We start from the raw sequence: 24,673 nt of genomic DNA, 5'->3' as shown, positions 1-24,673 counted from the left end.
CTCCTCTGGAGCCAACGGAGTGCAGGGGAGGGAGCCGGAGGGCCTGAGGTCACAGACTCACCAGAGTTTTAAGGGCCCTTAGAGGGTAAGTGCAAATGGCTCCTTCTCCAGATGAGAAAACAGGCCCAGCAAGATGGGGGCTTCTCAAGATGACACGGAGGACCCGAATCTGACCCCCTCAGCTCCGAGTCACTCGGCTCTGGCCACGCTCTGATCATCAGCTTAAATGCGGGATCTGGATGACCAGGTTAGGACGAGGATGCCGGGTGACCACAAGGTGCCCAGCCCTCTGATGTGGCAGAATAGGAAACTTCCCTTTTCTTGGAGAAGGGAGGTGACTTGGTCAAGATCACACGGATTGGGGCCCGGTCCTCCAGACACCGGACACTGGTCAACCCCGTGTTTAATGAATGTTTGCTGAGCCCTTGGCCCAAGAGGGTAGAGTGAAGGGGAGATAGGAGAGAGGCAGGTTTCAGCTCAGTCTCCCTGACAATGAGCACTCTCCTTGTGGGGCTGAGAAGCCTGAGAAGGCCGCCCTCCACTCCCCGACTGCCCTGCTACTCTCCAGGCTGAAGCCGGCTCCGAAGTTCCCTTCCAGCTCCGAGACGCTGATCCCTGAATACATTTTGTTAGAAAACAGTAGTGCTTAAAGGTCTTAGGAATGTGATTAATTAACTAATTGATCCAGGCTCGACTGCCTGGATAGCACAAACAATAGTTTTCTCCAATAACTTTTTTTCTTTTTAGAAAAGAAATCAATTTTAATTAAAATGTTTAAGAGAAAATGTCTCTACGCCGTGAACACTTTTTGAGTTGGTGACCTGCATGTTCCAAGGCTCTCCAAGGAGACTCCGGTAGATGTAAATTGGCAGAAGTGCTGACATTTGCTGTTCTGTGGCCCAGACACCATCAGAAGCCAGCCCGGGTCTCGGGCTCACCGGCGTGACTCCTGGTGCTTTGACCACAATCCTGTCCCTTCCCTGCCCTCTGGGGCACACAACGGCCTCTGGATCCTGGAGACTCTTGCTCAAGGTCACACGAGGCCTAAGTGGTCTCTAATGTGGTCTCCAACTCAAGCCTTCCCACTTCCTGGCAGTCTTCCCACTCCCTCCAAAAGCAAGATGTTGCAACTGTACTTTGCCCAGAAGGGGAACTTCCAGGGGCAAACACATGTGGAAGAGATGGGCTTGAATGTCCCCTCTAAAGCCCTCCTCTTATAGCAGCCCGAAATAATGTGAATTCTTTGGAAGTTGAGAAATGGACAAAGGCTCAATCCTCAGATATTCCCTAGCTCCTCCCCTCTAAAACGAGGGGCCTGGATTCTGTGGCCAGCTCCACAGTTAGGACACCTGACAAATGAGATCCTCATCTGTTAGCTCTTTATCCATTAACCACAGGCCTCTCCTCCCTTGGACTCCATGGACTCATCTTCAAGGCCCACTGCACCTCGAGCTCTCCCCCCTCGGAGGAAGCTCAATGCCCTGTTCTCCCTTGTGAGACAGATGAATTCCAACTGACTGAGTGCTCACTACCTGCCAGGCCCACTGCGAAACATAGGAACACTTAAAATGAAATTGCCCTGGAAAGCGGACCTGCATTGCAATCAGATGCTGAATGGAGCTCCCTTTGGCTCCTCAACATTTTCAATAAAGGAATTTGTGTCAAAACAACTTAATGGTTGGCTGTTCGGTTCTATCCCAGTCTCCTCTCGGCTGCTCCAAACTTCCCTCTGCTCCTGGGCTTCTCCCCAGGCCACCAGCACGGCCATCCATCTTGAGCTTCCTCACATCCCACTCTCTTCACAGATGAAGAAGGGACCTTCCTCTTCCCCAAGGCTCTGACCTCTAGCCCTAAGCCCATTCCTCCTCCAGCAGACTCCTTCCATTCATCATCTTACCGTGTTCTAATGGTCCATTGCCCCTTGTCCACTGCTCTTTCTCGTGGCCTAAGATCACACTCTGTCCGAGTGTCATCCCCAGCCCTTCTCTATGGCCACATCTTGGTGGTCTTCCTCAGGCGGCCTCCTTCTTGAAGGTGATGTCCCTCCTTCGCTCTGCACTTTGTGTCCTTTGCTGCTTCTGCTCCTCCTGGCTGCCCTCACCTGCTCCCAATCTCCCAGGCCACCTCCACCCTGGGTCCTCCATAGCTCTGTCCTGTCCTGGCCCAATCTCCTAACGGGTTTCAAGTCTCTTCATCCTGCAGCTCATCCTCCACACAGGGACAAATCAGGCCCCTGCCCTCCTCTCCTCCAGGGCTAATGCTTCTGTCAAAGCTCCCTTCCAGCTCCAAAGCCCACTGTCTCATAATTCTCTTCTTTCATCTTTGCAGACTCGACAATAAATACAGGTCTTTGCAGACTCGGCAGTAAATAAATAAATAAAGACAGGCAATAAATTCATAAATGATTGTAAAATTGAACGGAAGGATCCACAGGTCGCTCTGTATACTGGGCTTAAAGTACTAACCTTTCATGTCATTCAAAAATGCCACAAATTTCAGCAGAACAAGAAAGACCTTCCTAGCAAGCAGAAAAGGCTGCCTGGATGGAGCATGAGCTTCCCCGATGGGCTCGACCCCTTCCTTGTTTAAATTTCATTTTAATTTTAATGATATATTATTTTCCAATTCAAATAAAGATGGTTTTCACCATTCATTTTTATAAGATTTTGTAAGAGTGGAAGATTTTGTAAGTTCCTTCCCTCACCTCCCACTCTCCTGAGACAATCTGATACAGGTTATCCATGAACAATTAGTTCTTATTTTCCATGAGTCATGTTGGGAAAGAAAAGTCAGAACAAAAGGGAAAAATCACAAGAAAACAAAAGCACCACAGCAAAACAGGTGAAAATGCTTCAGCCCACATTCAGTCTCCACAGTCCTTTCTCTTCCAAGCCCATCCTTTGGCAGACAGAAACTGCAGCTCAGGAAGCTAAGGGGCTTGCACAAGGCCTCACAGGCAGATAGGATCAGCCTCCTCAGGCCTCACTAAGGCCCAGAGGGATCCAACAGGAGCCAGCAGGCTTCGAGGCAAGACTCAAGCCTGGCTAAGCCCTGGGACGGGGGGGCTGCTGCATGAGAGAGAGACTGGACCAGGAGGCTCCCAGCTGGGGCCGCCACCCCCCCCCCCCGCCCCGAAACTGCTCCCAACTAGGAAGTGCTGCCCAGCAAGGACTGCCACCCCCCGTAACTGCTCATTGCCCTGTAACTGCTGCCCAGCAAGGACTGCCACCTGGAAGTGCTGCCCACAAGGACTGCCACCCCCCGTAACTGCTCACTGCCCTGTAACTGCTGCCCAGCAAGGACTGCCACCTGGAAGTGCTGCCCACAAGGACTGCCACCCCCCATAACTGCGGCCCAGCTGGGGCTGCCCACCCCCCTGTAGCTGCTGATGGCACAGGAAAGTGCTCCACTTGGAACTGAAGACTGAGGACCTGAGGGGTCACAGGGAGCTCCTGTCCCCGCTTTGGACCTCAGTCTTCACTGCCGTACAATAAGAGGGAATAGATGCTATGATCTTCAAGCTTCCTCTTATGAGGAGCCAGCATGTCCGTCGCAGGCAGGTTTTGCCTTTCACATCACCATTTTGCTCAAAGGCTGCCCGGCTCCAAAGCCTCAGGGAGGGATGCCCAGAGGTGCTGGGCAGGGCGAGCCAGGAAGCCTCTGCAGGCACAGGCACTGGATGGTATTTGGAGGCTAAGTATCAATGGGGGAAGGAACTGTTGGAATTGGGGACATCAAATTCCATTTTTATTAAAATTCCAGTTTGTTAAAAGGAATTAATCATAAATTCCACTGTGAATCAAGAGTCGTCCCCTGTCTAGAATATCCGTTGGCTCCCCGTTCACCATCCCAACAAGAACCATCTCTAGGTTACCCGAGCTCAATGGCAGGGAGCAAAGGGGTGCAACTTCCGGGGTGACAAGGAAGCAGTGCCCCCCCCCAGAGTCTCAAGCCACGTCTAAGATCTTCACCCAGTGTGCAGGAAGGGGAGGGGTGGGGTCACACCGAGCTCTTTCCTCCTTGCCTCGGGCTCTCCACTGAAGTGACCCCGCTCACTGTGAAAGTACCTTGGACGTCATGAACAGGCCTGGAGCTTCATTTCAATCCTGGTTCTGTTACATACAAACCAGGGGATCCCTCTCTTATGCCTCACTTCCCTACCCAGGAAATGGAAAGGTTAATATGTGTTTCCCCTTTTCTCCCAGAATAAACCGGGGCACACTCCAGTATTCCGAGTTACGGAGCCAGTATCTCCAGTATCCCGAGTTACGGAGCCGGCATCTCCAGTATCCCGAGTTACGGGGCGGCATCTCCAGTATCCCGAGTTACGGAGCCGGCATCTCCAGTATCCCGAGTTACGGAGCCGGCATCTCCAGTATCCCGAGTTACGGGGCCGGCATCTCCAGTATCCCGAGTTACGGGGCCGGCATCTCCAGTATCCCGAGTTACGGGGCCGGCATCTCCAGTATCCCAAGTTACGGGGCCAGTATCTCCAGTATCCCAAGTTATGGAGCCAGCATCTCTAGTATCCCGAGTTATGGAGCCGGTATCTCCAGTATCCCGAGTTACAGAGCCGGCATCTCCAGTATCCCGAGTTACGGGGCCGGTATCTCCAGTATCCCGAGTTACGGGGCCGGCATCTCCAGTATCCCGAGTTACGGGGCCGGCATCTCCAGTATCCCGAGTTACGGGGCCGGCATCTCCAGTATCCCGAGTTACGGGGCCGGCATCTCCAGTATCCCGAGTTACGGGGCGGCATCTCCAGTATCCCGAGTTACGGGGCCGGCATCTCCAGTATCCCGAGTTACGGGGCCGGCATCTCCAGTATCCCGAGTTATGGGGCCAGTATCTCGCGGCCAAGTCCTGAATCTCTCCCGAGCAGCCCCACAGGAAACAGAATGGACTTCCTCTCCTCAGACGCTAACCTCAGGCACCAGGCCCTGCTGCTGCTCTGCTTCCTCTGCGTCTGCGCCCCAAAATCTCAGAATCGGAAACGATCTCGGAACCACTCAGGGCGGCCCGCGCTTCCCTGGTGTCTCCCCCTAGCAAGGGCCTGGCACAAAGAAGGAAAAGCTCAGGGACCCATTCACCGCTCCTGCTAAGTGGCTGTTCAGGCTTGGCTGAGACCTCTTGTGAGGGAGCGCTCCCTCTTTCCCGGGTCCTTCCCCACTACTCCATGTTTGGTCAGCGCCTGCTTTTACAAAAGGTTCCTTCTGAGAGCAAGCCTGCATCTGCTGTCCGGTTCTTCCAGTGTTCCTGCTGACCTCTGGGCTAGGCAGGCCTTCACATGCTTCACAAGAGACAGCCATCTTCTCCCCAAACCTCCTCTGCTCCTGCTTTCCCAGCACTTTAGTCTGACCCACGTCCGGAAGAGTCTCCATACTTCCACCATCTTCCCCACTTTCCCCCTTCTTTCTAGACAAGCCACAGTGGCGGGGCCAGGATGGAGCAGAGCACTCCGGGTCTGGGCTCCTCCCTCGTGCTGCCCCAGGTTCCGTGGCCTGGCCCGCCTCCGCCTCTTCCTGTGCACAGAGCACACACTGTATTCACTGCCCACTTTGGGCCACATCCTGCTGTCGAGAGCTTCTGAGACCGGGTTCTGTCACCCCGTAGGTGAGCCACCGCTACAAGTTTTGTCTCGGCCACTAGCTTGTTGTCACTAGGAGCTTTGGGCTCCTAACAAGGCGGCCCAACCCCTCCCACCCCCCGCAGACTGCTCTCCCACTGAGACCTCGCTCTGGGTCTGGTCACTCGAATCCCCCCGGCCAGCCCCGGCAGCGCCACCTTAGCCAGCATTTCATTTCCCCGCCCTGATCGCTAACCCCGGCAGCGCTGAGGCTTTCCAGGCCGGAGCCTGATCCGTTACAAGTGTGAGCCCCCAAAAGGTGTGAGGAGGGGACACTGCCCGTGGAAGCCGGGGCTTAGGGGGAGGGAGAGGTCAGTCCCTGAGCCGACCGCTGCGTACAGGTCTGACCTCGCCACGTGCCTGCCTACAAGCCTTCCGTGGCGCCCTGTGGCTTCTCCAGCTCAGCTCTCACACACTTTTCTAGACTGATTTCACATGGTTTCCCTCCACGCTCTGCATTTCATCTTCCATCTTGAGGCCTTTGCCCCTTCATATGTGGGGGCGTTTCTTCCTCACTCCCACATCCTAGGATCTTCACCTTACTTCTAAGTGCCGCGAAGGTGAATCTCTGCCTGAAGGCCTGATACACCTCTCCAATATACCGATACACCTCTCTGATACAATTTGGGTCCCCGCCATCCTGCTCAAGCAGAACATAAGCTTCCTGAGGGCAAAGTCTGTTCCTGTGGCTGTGGTTGTTTTAATGTTTTTGTATCTGCAGTGTTTAGCATAGCCTATTCTATAGTATACACTATAATATACTTGCATGTAGGTGCTTACTAATTTATTGACTTGAACCCATTTCTAGGTAACACATGTTAGGTGGAACATTGATGAACCACAACGGGGAAGAACCTTGAAACTACATGCCTCTAGACATCTGAGGGCACCCTTTTCTGCAATTTTCTAATATACTTTTCCCAAAAATCAACTGAAAGCATTCAAAACTTTTAGTTTGATAGCACTGCCACTAGTCCTGTATCCCAAAGAGAGAAAAGGGCCTGTATCCCAGAGAGAGAAAAGGGAAAAGGACCTATTAGCAGCCTGGATCCCAGAGAGACAAATGGGAAAAGGACCCATTAGCAGCCTGGATCCCAGAGAGAGAAAAGGGAAAAGGACCTATTAGCAGCCTGGATCCCAGAGAGAGAAAAGGGAAAAGGACCCATTAGCAGCCTGGATCCCAGAAAGAGAAAACGGAAAAGGACCTATTAGCAGCCTGGATCCCAGAGAGAGAAAAGGGAAAAGGACCTATTAGCAGCCTGTATCCCAAAAAGAGAAATGGGAAAAGGACCTATTAGCAGCCTGGATCCCAGAGAGAGAAAACGGAAAAGGACCTATTAGCAGCCTGGATCCCAGAGAGAGAAAAGGGAAAAGGACCTATTGGCAGCCTGTATCACAAAAAGAGAAATGGGAAAAGGACCTATTAGCAGCCTGGATCCCAGAGAGAGAAAAGGGAAAAGGACCTATTAGCAGCCTGGATCCCAGAGAGAGAAAAGGGAAAAGGACCTATTAGCAGCCTGGATCCCAAAAAGAGAAATGGGAAAAGGACCTATTAGCAGCCCTCAGTCACAAAGAACTGAAAATCAAAGGGCTGCCCATTGATTGGGGATTGTCTAACCAAGTTGTGGTATATAATTGTGATGGAATATTGTTATGATATAAGAAATTATGACTAAGATGCCTTCAGAAAAAACTGCAAAGACTTACATGAATTGATGCAGAATGAAGTAAGCAGAACCAGGAAAACCCTATACACAGTAACAGAAACAATGCATGATGATCAACTGTGAATGACCTAACTTTTCTCAACAACACAATAAATTAAGACAATTCCAAAGTACTTAAGATGAAAAATGCTATCCACTTCCAGAGACAGAAAGGCTGAATTCTGAGTGCAGATTGGTACATAATTTTTTTTTACTCCAAGTTTCCTGCTTTTGATAATTATTGTTTTTCTGTAATATGGCCAATATGGAAATATGTTTTGCATGACTTCACATGTATAATTAATATACTGGGGGAGGTGTAAGAGAGAGAAAGAATTTAAAACTCAAAATTTTAAGAAATGAATGGTAAATATTTCTTATGTGTAGGGAAATATTTAACAAAATAAAAATATATTGAAAATAGATCTTACAAATAAACAATAACAACAACAAATATATAGTTTGGCAAGAAGACTCACAAAGAACAAGAAAATTGTCTTGAGGGATTGAAGAGATCCTATGTAGAACCAACAGACATTTTCTGCTTATTCCCAAAAGAACTAAGAAAGATGGGGGAATATTATCCATATGCACAATTTGGCTTTCTAGGAAAAACTTTCTGTCCATGGTATCCTACTCCATTTGTAGTGAGATTACCATCATTGGAGGCCTTCAAGGAGAAGCTAAATGACCTGAGGCAGCTTCCAACTCTCCGTATCTATGATTCTAAGCTGGACCAGCATCTAGCATGGAGAGGAGGGGAAGATGATGGCCATGGGGCAAAAGTGGGAAGGGCACGATTCTGGAAGGCATTATGTGGAAGACCAGTTGGGACTTGGAGACAGGGTAGATGCAGACACTGCAGAAGGAAGAGGGAAGAGCTGAGATTTCTGGGAGAACCAGGTACCACTGACAATAGGGGCATGATTTGGAAAAGACAATGGACCCCTAATGTATTCATGTAGGTGGAAGTCATGGTCTCCCCCCACCCCCCACCACAGGATGACTTGATAAATCCCTGTCCTCTGAACACCAAGCTTTGTTCCCTTCTGCTGGTACCTGAGGCCTGTCAATCCCTTGGGGCTTTGCTCAAGTTACAGTTCTTTCAGAAGGTCTTCCCTACCTATTCCTGGCTGTGTGATTCTTCAGCACTTCTCTGGCCCACTTAGTCCAGCACGTACTTAACATACTAGAGGGTTAATAATAATGACAAGAAGAGTTGAGTGATCAACAAAGACTTTTGGAGAGAATGAATGAATAGAAGGCTAAGAAGTTTATAGGGAGGTGGGACAGTGGGAAAGAGGCAGGTGGGTCTGAGGTCAGACCACCTGAGTTCATATTTGGCATTAGAAATTTAGTAGTTGTGTGACTCTGGACAAGCTACTTAAATTCAGTTTGCCTCAATTTCCTCAATTATAAAATAGGGATAGTAATAGCATCTACCATGCAGGATTATGGCACGGCCCCTGGCACAGAGTAGTTTCTATAGTAAAGCTTTTTCTCTTCCTTTTCCCTTTCCCCTAATGGGGAGGAAAAAACCCCCCACAATATCATTTGTATTTGAGAAGGTTCCATTTCAGCAGAGACAAAACAAAAAGCTGAAATAAAAAGAAAATACAAAAGAGCCATGAGCTGCCATCAGTGCTGCCAATCACAAGCAGACACCCACGTTCAGTAATCCAAGGGACCTGGAGAGAGCCCTGTAGGAGCCAGCGGATGTCCCTGACAAGCGTCACCAACCCACTTGGGGACAGGAGCAGAATTACGGCTTCCCAGAGAGCCCCTGCGGCTCTCCATGCTGGCCATCCTTATATTATGTGCAGTTCTTATATGAGGGGCCACACACTCACACCCTCCCTCAGAATAGACACAAATTTCATTCCCTCATCTCTGACCTTTTCTACACACCTTATAATCCTTGGATCTGTAGCTGCCAGGATGAGTGTGATCTGAAAAAGGATGTTACAAAAAAATTAAAATAAAACTATTTGATAACATAAGAAAAAAACATCAGCATTCTGATTTCAGCTGTTAGTTTTACTGTCTGTTAGAACATTCAGTCACTTTTCACTCAAAATTCAAACGCTCTGTACTCCTCGGGATGATGAAATGGAGCAGAGATCCAACCTGCCCCAGATAGAAAGGATCCGCTAACTAGCCGTCTTGTCACCAGGGGAAAGAGCCTTAGACCCGGCCTGGCGGGTCTGAGCCCCCCGTGCTTGCAATGTGCTCCCCTCCCTCTGCCATCTGGCCTCTTGGGCCTTCTTCAGCTCAAATCCTGCCTCTCCACGGGACCTTTCCCAAACCTTCTTAATTCTAGGACCTTCCCTCTGTCCATTATCTCCAATTTACTCTGTATCTAGCTGTTTGCATGTTGTGTCCCCCAAGATTCTGAGCACCGTGAGGGCTGGTTTGCCTCTATTGGTACCCAGAGTGCTATGTTAGCACCATGTTAGCACTTAGTAGGTGCTGCATAAATGTGTCCCCACACCTTTTTACCAGGTGGGGGACCAAGAGCAAATCCCTTCTCTTTCCTCATAAAGTAAGGAGTTTAGAATACATACCAAGCCATCCCTAGACCAAGAATGGCCTGTTCCTGAATTTCTGCTTATCCATGAACATCCATCTCTTCCTTTCTCTGTTTTTCTCCTTTAGAAAGGTTACTCACAGCTTCTCCCACAGACCTCCCACTGCACACTTTTCTGCAATAGACTTACCAAGTAATATTATATATAATTATCTATGTTTGGGACTTCTTTGTCAGGCTATAAACTCTATGAAGGGCTATGTCTTATCCAAACTTTGTACTTCTCCCAGCAATCGATATCATGCTATGTGCACTTTCCTCACGTTTATTAGACATTGTTGAATGAAGCTCATGGTCTGCTGTGCTATGATTGTCTGGATGGCCATTCTAGGATTGCTGCAGAGAAGGTACACTGATTGTCCTTTGTTAGTTTCTCCAGCTCTGAGATTCAGAGGGAACGGGAGAAACTGAAAGAAGAAGTGTCTATGAGAATTCAAAGCACTATTTGTGCAGCTTAATGTGAGATAAGGAGATGCTCGCCATCTTCAGCCCTCATTTGGAGACCCCTGACTCATTCTGGATGAATCGCCACCACCTGGCCTTGGGCTTGGTTGGGACCATTCTCTGTGAGGCCACGATACTAACCAGAGAAGCATTTCCATCAGTGTGTTGGAACACAGAGAATGTAGCTTTGGTCTCAAGTCTAGTCCGGCCAGTCTCTACCCCAGCCAGCTCTCTCCACACAGGATCAGAAATCTGGGACTCTACCCCAGGTCTTCCAGAATTTGTGCCCCAGACCAGGGGAAGCCGATCCACTCATCCTTAGATCTCTGGCCCCAGACTGGCTGGGCCCACCAATTGGGCCAGAAGGTGTACAGGCCGGCCCCAGACACCAAGTCAGATACCAAGCTTTACGGCCTGTCCATTAGCCACCCGGTCTTCTTCACTCTCATCTCCTCCTTACACTCCTTCTCACTTCCCCAAAATAAAACGTCCTTTCTTATCCATCTCTCCTCTATATTTCTCATCCTCCCATATTTGAACGTATGCTCCTTGAGGAGAGGCACTATCTATATTTGTAATATTTGCGCTAACCACCACTTAGCTTAAAAATTACAACTTGCTCTTTTTACCAATACCTATTTTGGTATGATTACAAAAATCACTCTGACCTCTCAGACTCCATGAAAGTGTGCTATGGGCGCTTAGGGGTCTGGAGACCACCCTTTGAGAATTGCTATCCAAGGAGTCATGTTGCAGGAAATCCAATTTCTCCTTGGAGTCTCCATTTGCAGTTGTTAGTCTTCTTTTTTGGGGTCTCTAGGTTTTCCTATATTAATTCATATATATATATATATATGTATATATGTGTATATATATATTTCTATTTAGTTCCTATATAACATATTTATAAAACTATATTCGTTTTCCTATATTACTTGGTGTTCACTTTGCTCATCTATCCAGCTTTAGCTCCTGCTTGTTCGGCTTCCTGTTGCATTTTTGCTGAACTTCTTGGAGGGAGAATGGTACTCAGGCCCAAGCACACCTTAGGTTCCAGAATGAATTTTTCCGCCTGGGCCTTCTGAGCCCTCTTGGGTCCTTGCAAATAGGATGTTCCCTAACAATGAAGCATTTGCCAGTCATTACTGGTCCACAGGTCTTCCCAGGTTCCCATGCTGGGGCTTTCTCAAGGCAACCGAGCTCTCTTGCTGCTCCAGACACAGGCCTACATGTGTCCTCTGCCCAGCTTCGGTTGTGCTGGGAAGCTACACTTTACTAGTCCTGGCTTCCCTATCACCTGTGAGCTTCTGGATGGTTTTTTTGGTGCTGTTCTAGAGGAGGGAAAGTCACTCGCTCACTTCCTCACTGCATTTTTGATCATTATTCAGGCGCTGCAGGCTTCAGGGTTTTGCTAGGTTAGGTACATAGGAGCTGGGTGGCATTTGGGCCGGAAGCTTGGGTTAACATCATTCTCAGGTTAGCAACATTCACATTCCCCTCCTTCCAGGGTTGTTTTGACAAAAGGGTTCTGTAATCTTTTTTAAAGACCACGTAAAGGTGAGCCATTCCGGACAAGTGCTGTCAGTCCTTCTTGGCTGCAGGCCTGCTATATACCACCCCCACTCGGGGGAGTCCTCATTCTCCTAATGTTCTGCCCATGGATGGTGACCCTCTGCTGCATCCCAACTCCTTCACTTCCAAAAGGGCCGACAGCAGCTCCTCCTTCCCGAGGCAAGCCCCCACGCCCTTGTGTCTCAGCAGCCACTCTCCACAAGAGTATCTCTGGACACTCACTCGATGGTGATGGGTTTTGTCTCGCTGGCTTAGGTTGATCCTCAGAATCAAAAAGTCAATTGTTGGACCCAGGATGGAAGGCTGGTGGGCTCAGGGAAGCTTCCCATAGAAGGCTACAGCGCTACCTTGAAGAAGGAGTTTGTTAGTATTGTGTTCAGTCATCATCTCTGACTCTTTGTGACCCCATTTGGGGTTTTCTTGCCAAAAAAAAACCCCAAAACTGGAGTTGTTGGCCATTTCCTTCTCTAGCTCAATTTACAGATTGGAAACTAAGGCCAACAGGATGAAGTGACCTGCCCAGAATCATCCAGCTAGTTGTGTCTGAGACCAGATTTGAACTTAGGAAGGTTTCCTGACTCCAGGCCCAGCGCTCTACCCACAACCCTACCCAGCTGGCCCCAAAAGAATAGAACCAAGTAGACAGAAACAACTTCAGCAATGTTTCCTCTCCACACAGCTAACAGTTCCTCGCCAAATCACTGCAGTCGTACCAATGGTTATCACCAAAAAAATGTGCTAAAAATGAGCAAATGGAGCTGCTAGCAGCCCAATTATCCCCACATCTTTTCACTCTACAGTTATGGAAGGATGCAGACACAGGGAGGAGGGGACAGGACGGAAAAAGCGGCAGAAAATCTCAGGGCCCACCAAGGGCCATTGTTTCTGCCTGATGCAGGGCCGGGCCTTCCTCACTGAGGACCTTTAATGGGATAAGATCTCTGAGTCATCAGAGGCTAACAGCAAAGAGCTGGAACCATTTAAACTATTAATAACAAGACTCATCCTTGTCCCCTTTCTTCTAAGGACCAGTAAATATGCAAGGAAACCTCTGTTCTCCTTCGTTATTAGGCTGCCTGATAAACAGATCAAAAGTTCAGAGGCAGAAGTGGTAAAGGGAAGAAATCCCCTGAGCAGAGGGAAAGGAGCCAAGGATGGAGCCAGGAATAATACCTATTATCATTTGTATAAATAATATATTCAAATATAATTATATAAACATACAAATATAAATTATGTAAACACTGTTATAGTTATATAAAATGTTAGTATCAATACTGTTATTATTGGTAGCTTTTCTATAGTGCTTTAAGGTTCACAAAGCACTTTACAAACATCTCATTTTATTTGTCCTTGTGACAACCTTGGGAGGAAGGTGTTATTGAGAGCTCCATTTCACAGTTGAGGAAACTGAGGCACATGGCATTCTCCAGGGTCTCCCAGCCAGTCTGAGGGCCAGCAGCCTCTAGCATTGTTTCACCTCCCTGCTTTCATAATCACTAGCATACAGTGTTTTAAGGATTTCACTGAATTTTCTCACAATAATCCTAAGAGGCGGATGATACTTTTATCTCCATTTTACAAATGAGGAAACAGGCAAAGGTAAGGGATTTGCCCAGCATCCTATGCTACTAAGTATCTGAGGCAGGATTTGAATTCAGCTCTCTCTGACCTTTAATGCCAAAATGCACTAGCTTCCATCAAGACTGACCCCCGAGTTCAATCTTTGCATGGAAGAAGGTCGAGGTACTCCTGAAGAACATGAACATTTTGTGTTTCCTCTCCCAGACTGACCAAGGGGAGCTCCTGGGACCCATTCACCAAGGAATGGGTTTGAATCCCATACAGCTCTTCCTGAGCTTCGCAAGGGGAAATCCCACCTGCCCTGCACCCTGGACCTAGGGCTCACCACAGAGTTTCCCTGGTGAGATCATCTCCCTCAGTGCTTATCCATCAGTAAATGGGGGCCATAAAACTGTGACACTCCTCCTTTAAGGAAACTACTTCATTAATCTCTAAGTGACAAAAATAACTGTTAATAACAATTTACATAAAAATAGCAGGACCTTCGGGCAGAGCACTGACTCTGGGATCAAGGTCTACTCATTGTTACTCTAGTGACATCAGGTGGTCAAGGAGGGTTTCTGAGCCTTGGTTTCCTCCTCTGTAAAAAATGGGGCACTGGACTGGGGGGCTGCAGAGCCACTTCTGGGTCTGGATCTAGGGTGCCATGAAGCTTCAGCTCCTTCAAGGTGATGGATCAGCCTGTGTCCAGAGTAGAAGAATTTTATTATTTTTGAGTCATTTTTCAGTTGTGTCCAACTCTTCATAAATCCATGTGGAGTTTTCTTGACAGAAATACTGCAGTGATTTGCCATTTCCTTCTCGAGCTCAGTTTACAGATGAAGAAACTGAGGTAAATGGGGTGAAGTGACTTGCCCAGAGTCATACAGCTAATTAATATCTGAGGTCAGACTTGAACTCAGGTCTTTCTGACTCCAGGCCCAGCACTCTATCCACTATACCACCTAGATTCTCCAGTGGGTAGAATAGCCTGTCTACTAGCAAGTTCACCAGAAGACAGTTCTGTGGTCATGGTGAGGTAACAAGTCCCTGGGAAATATATGCAACTTTTTGTTGTTGCTTCTCAGAGCAAGTGACTTAGAAGCTTTCGCTTTGGGATGAGGAAGTCTTCTAACTGGCTGCAGAGACAGAAAAATTATTGCTGGGCCAAAAATGAGCGTGCTTACAGAAGAGACGGCCAATCTATTGATCAAGCTCCTTTCCTTCAGATGAGATCAAAAGAGATCTTTGGAAAAGATTTAACAGTTTCTGGCATACTGAAGGTACCAAATAAATGCTTATTATATTTCCTTCCTTTATAATAAGCATTTATTTGGCAAGCAAAGTAGGATGACTTTGAGCTGGTTCCAAGAGTCAGTCTGGGGTATAGCATTATCATGAGCACAAGGTCTCTCTGTGTGTTTATTCTTTCCTGAGTATAGATTAATGAATATTCCAAGTACCCCATGACCTGATGCGTTGACAGTCCAAGGACCTTTCAGAGATCTCACCAGCAAGAACCAAATGGAACCAGCCAGATCAATAGAACCACCAGATTAGCCCATGGATCAGCCCGCCCAGCAGCAGACAGACCACTGTACAGTTCAGAAAGGAGCTGACCCAGCTGGACTCACCCCCTGCAGCCCTATGGTGAAGTCAATGATCTCCACGGAGGAACAAAGGTTATTCTATGACCTGAGAATCAAAGGTTCCCCTGTGCCAGCTGTGTTAGCTACGTCTGTGCCTCCCTGCTGTTACAGTTAATGCCCACTCAATGTGGGAAAACTGGGACACTAATGCATTGTTGGTGGAGTTGTAAGATGATCTAACCATTCTGGCAAACAATTTGGAACCATGCCCAAGTTCTTTAAAAACCAGGCATACCCTTTGATGCAGCTGTATCTTGTGTTTTTGTTTCTATTTTTATTACAGCTTTTTGTTTTCAAAACATCTGCATGGATAATTTTTCAACACCGACCTTTGCAGAACCTTGTGTTCCAAATTTCCCTCCCTTTCCCCCACAGCCTCCCCTAGATGGCAAGTAATCCAATGTTAAACATGGTAAAAATCCAATATATGTACTCATACATATTATTCATTCAATACAATTATCTTGGATGCAGCTGCATCTCTATTGGATCTGTATCCCAAGGAACAGAGGAGTTCATAAAGTAGGGAAAAGGACACACATGTACAAAAAATGTTTGTAGAGGCTCTTTTTGTGGTAGCAAAGAACTGGAAAGTGAGTAGATGCCCAACAATTCAGGAATGGCTGAATAAGTTATGGTATATCATATGGAATAACATTAAATGTTATTGTTCTATAACAATGAAAACAACAAGCTGATTTTAGGAAGGCCTGGAAAGATTTACATGAATTGAGGGAAACAGAAGAACCAGGAATACATTGTACACAGTAAAGAACGTGCTATGATTGACTATGAAAGGCTTGGTTCTTTTCAGCGGTTCAGTGATCCAAGGCAATCTTAATAGACTTTGGATAGAAAACACCACCTGCATCCAGAAAAATAATTATGGAGATGAGATGCGAATCAGCACATGCTTTGTCAGTTTTTTCCTCTTTCATTTTCGTTTTTCTTTCATATTTTTTAACTTTTCTTGTGATTTTTCTACCTCCCTGCCTCTGTCTGATTTCCTCCTCTGGCTTCTCTCTGCTCACCTCTCTTCCCCGTGAAAGGCCTTCCAGGCTTTGGACGTGGCCGTCCCAACCCTCCATCCCTGAATCTTCTCTTAAGACTAAATGGGCCCTGTTCCTCAGGCCACTTTCCTATGGCATGGACTAGAGGTTCATTCCCTCTGGCTGCCTTCCTCTGGATAGGCGGAAACTCACCAACGTCTTTTGGTCCTCAGGTGCCCACATCTGAGCCCAGGACTCTGGGCGTGTGCTGACTGGGGCACAGATAAGAGGCAATGGCCCCTTCACCCCAGAAGTGCTACAGCTCTAACCCACACTGGATTTTCTGGGCACAAGAGCCCATGGGAGATTCATGCTCAACTTGAAGCCCACTAAAAAACAAAGCAGGAGCAGACTCTATCTTTTTCATATCATCTGCAGTCTGAAATTGAAACCTTTCTCCCAAAAATAAACTGACTCATGTTAAATTCAATAGGCCCATATTTTAACCTGTGAAGATCTTCCTGGATCCTAACTTTTTCATCCTGAGCATTTAGTGAGCATGATAACAAAGCATTAAGACAGTTATCAATGATCAAATCAGTACAGATGCCACCTGCCTCAGTGACGAATCAAGAGGAAGGGCACTTCGGCTCCCACCAGCTCCAAAGACCACTGCGTTCTCCTCTGTAAAGTGCGGGGGGTAGGATGGATTATCTGAGGTTCCTTCAGGTCTAAAGCTGTCTAAGTCTCATGAGACAACATGCTGGGAAGCCACATGCTGGGAAGGGCCACAGTCCAGTGCAGGTGGGACCAAGTGGCCCAAGGTGCCTCCCGGTTTGGGGGTTCTCTACTGACTCACATTTCCCCCCCCCTTTTCACAAGAAGTATACAAGATAGTTTATCCAGCATTTTGCTAAGACCCAGACAAGCTATCTGTAACTAACACATTCTCTGATCACCAGCTTAGGAATGTCACCAAAAACAGAAATGAAATTAAATTCCAGCATGCCTTGTTCTCAATGAAGACAACTGCGTTCTTAACAGTTGCCACTTTCCTTCTGGAGTGTTTGCTAATGCTTTTCTTTAATAACATCTTCTAAAATGTCAAGAATTGAAGTCAAATTCACCAAAAGACAATCAGGATGTCTGCCTCCCCCAATCGTGGAGCAGCTCCCCCATTCTCACAATGGTGGCTCCAGTCACTTTTGGTTCTTCCACGATTCACAGATGTCCTTGCTTTGGGGTGGGTGACCTGAATTCATTTGAGGGCACCTGTGTGCTTTCAGACTGCTTCCTTCCTTATTATGGGTATCACTTCCCCAGGAGATACTTTTTTGTTTTGTCTTTTCTAGCCTAAGAGTCCATGAAGGCAGACAAAGACAAAGCAAAATAGAAACTGAGTATTTCTATTTATTCTTGTTGTCAGGTACTATCTGCCAGTCTACCCCAAGCAACAGTCCTATCCCTTCTTCAATCTTTCTTTTCCCCAATATAACCAAAAGAAAAAAAATGTCTTTGTGTGCTCAACAACCCCAGCTCATTTCTGAATTTTTGCTCTCTTGACACTTCTTATAGCAATACATCCATCATATTGTGTTCATTTTCAGGAATAAGACCTTGCTTTCATCTTCAGTGTTTCTCTTCTCTAAGCAATCTAGAATTATGCCCAAAGGGCTCTCAAACTGTGCATACCCTTTGACCCAGCAGTGTTTCTACTAGATTTCTATCCCAAAGAGATCTTAAAGGAAGGAAAGGGACCCTTATGTGCAAAAATGTTTGTGGCAGCTCTTTTTGTAGTGGCAAGGAGCTAGAAAGTGCGTGGATACCCCTCAGTTGGAGAATAGCTGAACAAGTTACGGTATATGAATGTTATGGAATATTACTGTTGTGTAAGAAACAACCAGTAGGATGATTTCAGAAAGGCCTGGGGAGACTAACATGAACTGATGCTAAATAAAGTGAGTAGAACCAGGAGATCGTTGTACACGGCAACAAGAAGACTATATGATGATCAATTCTGATGGAGTGGTCTCTTCAACAATGAGATGATTGAGGCCAGTTCCAATAAACTTGTGATGAAGAGAGCCATCTGCATCCAGAGAAAGGGCTGTGATCACAGTATAGTATTTTTACTTTTTTGTTGTTTGTTTGCTTTTTTCCCTTTTTCCTTTCCCCCCCTTTTTGATCTGATTTTTCTTGTGCAGCATTGATAAATATGGAAATATGTTTAGGAGAATTGCACATGTTTAACCTATGTTGGATTATTTGTTGTCTAGGAGAGAGGGGAGGAAGAAGGGAGGGAGAAAAATTGGAAAAAATTGGAAATACAAGGTTTTGCAAGAGTGAATGTAAAAACTATCTTTGCATGTGTTTTGAAAATAAAAAAGCTATTAGTAAAAAATAAAATAAAATTCATCCTCCAATTCAGATTCTGGTAGCTTTTATCTACCCGGACTCTTGTTAACATAGGCAAAGAAAAGTGCCAGCTCATGATATAAGACTGAAGCAAAGGAAAAGAGGAGGAAGATTAAGTGTTAAGGTGATTCAAAGTTGGATCGTTATGGATGACCTCAAGTTTTTTTTGATGAAGTATAAGATGAGCCTCTCTAAGGAGACTGAAGAGAATGACATGGCTCAGATGGCTTGGGAGAACAAGAGACACCTTCATGGTGAAGTAGTAAAAGGTAGGATTTGAAGTCAGGGAGACCTGAATTCAAATTGTCTCAGATACTTACTGGCAATTCACTTCATCTATTTCTGCTTGTTTCTCCTTCTGCAAAATGGGGATTTAAATTCTCTCAGTTCCCTTCTGATTCTTGGTCTAGGATCCTATGAATAGTCACAAGGGTTGTCACAGTGCCTTATCAAAGGACCAAATCCTTGAGAACATGAATGTATAGTGAAGAATAAATCCATCACCACTCTAAGCACTGTCGACTTGAACCAGCTTTCCCCATCTTCCATGTCTTCAATGTCATTTCTGCTCCCCAAAGCTGCACATTTGTAACTCTGATGAGGACTCAAACTGGGAGGTTCCATTGTATTTGATGGTTTTAAAAAATGGAATCTGCTCCAAGAAATCTCTGCCTCAATTTCCACCTTTTATCTGTTTTCTCTCCTAATACAGCATCTTTCAGTGGCCTCAAGACAACTTCTTTGTGGGGTTGTCTAACTTTTCTTCCATGGCTTCTCCCCATTTCTTGAGGCACACAGGCTTTGCAGGCTCTTTTATTATCTCCTCTGTAAGTTCTGCAAATGAGCATGAACTCTAAACTGGTGTTTCCTTCAACTGCTGTTAGCTCTCTGCTTGGCAAATCCAATATTTAGTCACAGAGATTCATGGTCTCCATTTGATGACTACTGATTTGCACTGGTTAAACTTCTGTGAGAAATTATTATAATTGACATTGAGGTCTTTTCCCTCATTCATTTTCCCATTTGTCCAAAAAAAATGGCCTGACATATTTTTATTTCTAGTTTTTTTTTTTTTATGTTTGCTCTTAATGCTGACCTTTTTATTCTAAGAAATCAGTGTTCCATATATTGTATTTAAGATATACCTTTAACATGTTTAACATATATGAGACTGCCTGCCATCTGGGGGAGGGGGTGGAGGGAAGAAAGGGAAAAGTTGGAACAGAAGTGTTTGCAAGAGTAAATGTTGAAAAATTACCCATGCATATGTTCTGTCAATAAAAAAAGAAAGAAATCAGTGTTTTCTCAATATATAGACAGCTGATTCAGAAATGGTTCACATATCAGGGCTGAATCATTGCTTGACTGTTGTAAACAATTTTTTTTAATTCTGTATTATATTTATTTTTAAACAATTAATGTATCTAAATACAAGTGACACTTGTATTAACACTGATAGAATTCACAACAAACAAAAGCACCTAGGATTAATTAAAAATGTATATTACATAAAAGAATAAAGTAAGTGAAAAAGTATGCTTCAATCTGCATTCAGAGAATATCAGTTCTTTATCTGGATGTGAATAGCATTTTCCTTCATGAGTTCTTTGTATTTGTCTATATAAGATCATGTTGCTGAGAAGAGTTGAGTCATTCATAGTGGTTTATCACACACTATTGCTGATACTGTATACAATGTTTTCCTCATTCTGCTTATTTCACTTTGCATCATTCATATACATCTTTACACATTTTTTCTGAAATTTGCCTTTCTTCATTTCTTATTGCACAATAGAATTCTATTATAGTCATATATCACAACTTGTCCAGCCATTCCCCAACTGATGGGCATCCTCTCAATTTCCAATATTTTTCCACCACAAAAAGGGCTGCTATATTTCTGTATATGTGGGTCATTTTGCTGTTTTATGATCTCTTTGGGATAGAGACCTCCTAAAAGTATTGCTGGATCAAAGGACACGCAGAGTTTGGTTGCCTTTGGGCATAGCGCCTAATTGCTCTCTGGAATGGTTGGATCAGTTCACAACTCCACCAACAATATATGAGTGTCCCAATTTTCCCACATCTTCTCCAACATTGGTTTTGTCATATTAACCAATCTAACAAGTAGGAGAGGGTACCTCAGAATTGTTTTGATTTGCATTTCTCTAATCCAAAGTGTTTTAGAGCTCTTCTTCATATGCCTATAGAGCTGTGATTTCTTCTTCGGAAAACTGCCTATTCATATCCTTTGACCATTTCACAAATAGGGAATGACTTGTATTCTCATAAATTTGGTTCATTTCTCTATATATTTGACAAATGAGGTCTTTATCAAAAACACTTTTGCTGTAAATATTATTTTCTAGCTTTCTTCTTTCCTTCTAATCTTGGTTGCATTGGTTTTGTTTGTGCAAAAATTTTTTAATTTAATATAATCAAAATTATCTATTTTATATTTTGTGATTCTCTCTCTTTTTGGTCATGAATTCTTCCTTTCTTCATAGATCTGACCAGTAGACCACTCTTTGCTCTTCTAATTTGCTTATGGTATCAATCAAGGAATCAATCAAGGAATTATTATCAATTATCAATTATCAATCAAGGAATGAGGAAACAAAACATTTACTCTTTGCAGATGATATGCTGGTATGCTTAGGGAACCCTAGAGAATCAACTTAAATAACTACTTGAAACAATTAACAACTTTAGCAAAGTTGCAGGATCTAAGATAAACTCACATAAATCATCAGCATTTCTTTATGTGACCAATAAATCCTAGCAGTAAAAGGTAGAAAAAGAAATTCTATTTAAATTAATTAAATAATATGAAATATTTGTAATCTACCTTCCAAGACAAACCTAGAAACTATATAAAGAGTAAATGTTGTGTTTCCTCATTCCTTATTCTATTTCTTTTTCTTCTCTCATTGCTAGAGCTAACATGCTATAATAAATAATAGTGGTGATAATGGATATTCTTGCTTCACCCCTGATCATACTGGAAAGGCTTCTAGATCATCTCCATTACAGACAATGCTTACTGACTGTTTTATATAGATATTGCTCAGCATCTTAAGAGATGCTTCCTTTATTCCTATGCTCTCTAGTGTTTTAATAGGAATGGGTACTTTATATCGTCAAAAAGCTTTTTCAGAATCTATTGAGATAATCAAGTGATTCCCAATAGTTTTGTTCTGTTGATTGTTGTTTTCTTCTGAATTTGTGTCTAGATCTTCCCTGTCACCATAACAACTTTCTATGGTTGGATTCTTTTTGTTGTTGTTTGCTTATCTTTTTTTTTGTTTTTTTCCCCTTCTTTTAAATTTCAGCTCTGCTCCCAGGTGGAAGAGGTACGTTCTCAAGCTTCTTATGTCAGGGACTACAGGCCCCAGTGGTGACCAAGTGCTGCTCTCACACTGCCCCGAGGCTTACGTGTGACCTTTGGGTCTGATGCTGCTCCATTGGGGTGAGGTGGGAGGGGGCTTCTGGCAGCTCACCGGGTGCTAGGTTAGCGTCCTGGCACTGATGTTTAGAGTATGTTTAAGCCAACACTGTGTTTCCCTGGGATTATGCTGAAGCCCACGGTAGTCTGGCCGCTGGAAGCTGCCCATTTGACCAGAGCTATATTGAAGCACCGAACAGAGCCCAGCACTTGCGAGTGCCTATTGCTTAGGCACCTTAGGGTTGGCATCTACCTGGTTTGCTGAGGGGGACTTGCTGCTGACTTATTGGGATGCTTTCTGTCCTGGACTACACTCTCATTTTACTCATGACAGACCTTTCCTGCTGATCTTCCAAGTTTCTTGGGCTAAAAGATTGTTTCGTCTTATCTTTTTGCTAGTTCTGCTGTTCCAGGATTTGTTTGGCAGCATGATTTTATAGTTATTTGCAGGGGAATATGGAAGAATGAAGGCAATCTACTGAATATTATCTTGACCTCCAGAAATTCCCCATTTTTCTTTTGGGGATATCACTTGGGGCCATGTCCACTAACTCCCCAAACTTTTTTCAAGTAAGACATTTGTGATATTTAGAAGTGATGCTTTGTAGATAAAAGATTGGCCTTTCTCCTTCCTCCACCCTGAGCTATATTTTATAACTTACATTTTTTGCATCATCACTTATTCCCACCTTTTCATTAATGTCACCAAATATCAAAATAGGTTGACTGGATTTAGAAGACTTCACTGAGTTCTTCTAGAGTACCTACATCTCTTCATCCTCTGCAACAGGTGGTAGCTAGACAGCAATTATTTTCCTGGTAGTCTTTTTCAAAAAGTCACTTTTCAAAGTCACACACATTGAAATACCAACTGAACAATTTTCTCATGAAATGCTCGTGCTCCTTTACCCCACAGAGCCAGTCAGTTGCCTGGGCTCATCAATTCTTCCTCAGCCATCAATTGGGGAGCCATAGACCTCAAGAAACAGGTGTCCCCAAGTTGGGGGAACTCACACTTCTTGAGGAAGCTTCTTTCCTTTTAGAATAGCTCTCTTATATTCTCGGCAATCTGAACTCACCACTCCTGGCTTTGCTCTGTTGGCCAAACAGACCTGGGCCCCTCAAACTCTCCTGTCTCTTCTCCACCCTTAATTCTTCTCCTTCTACAGGCTAACAAGGCCCAGCATCTTCACACTATCCTCATATGCCATGGATTCAAGAACCTTCACTGGAGACCATTCTGAAGAAAACTATATTTTATTCTGTCAGTGTCATTCCTGTCGCTATAACCTCAGGTCCAGATGGCAGTCAATCAGGATGGGTTGATTTTTGAGTTGCTTTTTGAGGTCTACAAAAGCCCAACAAGCCTAGCTTCACCAACGCCTTTTTGTTATCCCTCCAAGGAGAAATCACAGTCAGACCTGGATTTTATGACCTCTTCCTTTAGGTTTTGTTGTCTGTGGTAGAGATAACAGTTCCCTTCCTCCAAGAGATCTGGGAAGTTCACATACATAGACGTCCTAATCCTGCCTGAGCCTTTATTAACTTTGCGCTTTTCTCAAGCACTCTTCTCCCACCATCACTGGAGAAATAAAGTTAGACAAAGGAGCCTTCTGTTAGTCCATGAACATTTATTAATCACTTATTGCATGCCAGGCACTGTGTGGAGTGTGAATGAAAAAGGCAGCAAATGTCAGTCCCCGTCCTCAAGGAGCTTGCCATCTCCTGGGGGACAACACAAATACGCATGTACAAACAAGCTGCAGACAGGAGAAACTGCAGAAAACAACAGCATGAAGCACTCCCATTAAGGGTGGTCAAGAATGGCTTTTCCGGAAGGAAACTAGGGAACTTAGAGGCAGAGAGCAATCGAGGCACAGGGACAGTCGATGAAAATGCCCAGAGATGAGAGATGGAGTGTTTTGTCTGAGGAACTGCAAGGAAGCCAGTGATCCTAAATCCAAAAGGACGTGTTGAGTTGTAAGTTACAGGAGGAAAAGCCAAGGGGATCGGGGTCACAAGGGCCTGCCAACACCACAAGCACTGCCATCCAGGCTAACAGAGCATTCCATGAAACCCCATGAAAACGAAGTAGAATGGGGGGGAACCCCCATTCCATCGACACATTTTTTTTCACATTCTTTCCCAGAACAAGAACTATCCTTCCAACACCCTGTAATTCCCTTCTGTTTTCTGCCTTCATTGATAGTGTGAACATAAAGACTGGTATGAGTCAATAAGGCTCCTCATTGATCGCTGGACAAGGACTCACATAACGTGGATCCACTTTTCTTCCCCTGCCGTAGCCGTGGAAGAGGGCTGTGACCCATTTGTCATTTGCGCATCTCTGACCAGAATGTAGTCTGAGTCTCTCTGATCCCAGCTGGGCTATTCCTATGGAATCAGGCACCGTTTCTGACTGACCTGCCCACATTTCCACTCAGCTGGCATAGCCAAGGAGATATAAAATCCCTTGTGAGTTCACTAAAGGCAAGAATTGCGATCCCAAACGTTGGTTTTCCAATGAGATTCATCATAAATAGTTCACCCTTCACTAACCCTCCAGCTTCCTTCAATGCTGTAGAGCGTAGAGATTCCCTCAGTTCTTGACACATAATGGTTTGACAACCAATTCCTTGTGTTGTTGTCCCGAGGGTAGGAGAAATGAAGAGCTCTG

At 45.1% G+C, this 24,673-nt stretch overlaps 1 protein-coding gene across 4 annotated transcripts in view; it reads right to left on the bottom strand.

Annotated features, from left to right (window-relative positions):
• The window catches only part of SPATA6 (spermatogenesis associated 6), a 127,245-nt gene that overhangs the window by 38,244 nt on the left and 64,328 nt on the right, over positions 1–24,673 (bottom strand). For all 4 annotated transcript variants that reach the window (XM_051999735.1, XM_051999736.1, XM_051999737.1 and 1 more), the window contains one exon: positions 9,241–9,281. In XM_051999735.1, coding sequence (XP_051855695.1) covers positions 9,241–9,281 — 41 coding nt within the window. The remainder of the gene's footprint in view (positions 1–9,240; positions 9,282–24,673) is intronic.

This window comes from Antechinus flavipes, chromosome 4 (assembly GCF_016432865.1).
Source record: "Antechinus flavipes isolate AdamAnt ecotype Samford, QLD, Australia chromosome 4, AdamAnt_v2, whole genome shotgun sequence".
Classification (NCBI taxonomy): domain Eukaryota; kingdom Metazoa; phylum Chordata; class Mammalia; order Dasyuromorphia; family Dasyuridae; genus Antechinus; species Antechinus flavipes.
Note: the sequence above shows the minus strand (reverse complement) of the source record. Positions and strands in the feature narration are given on the sequence as shown.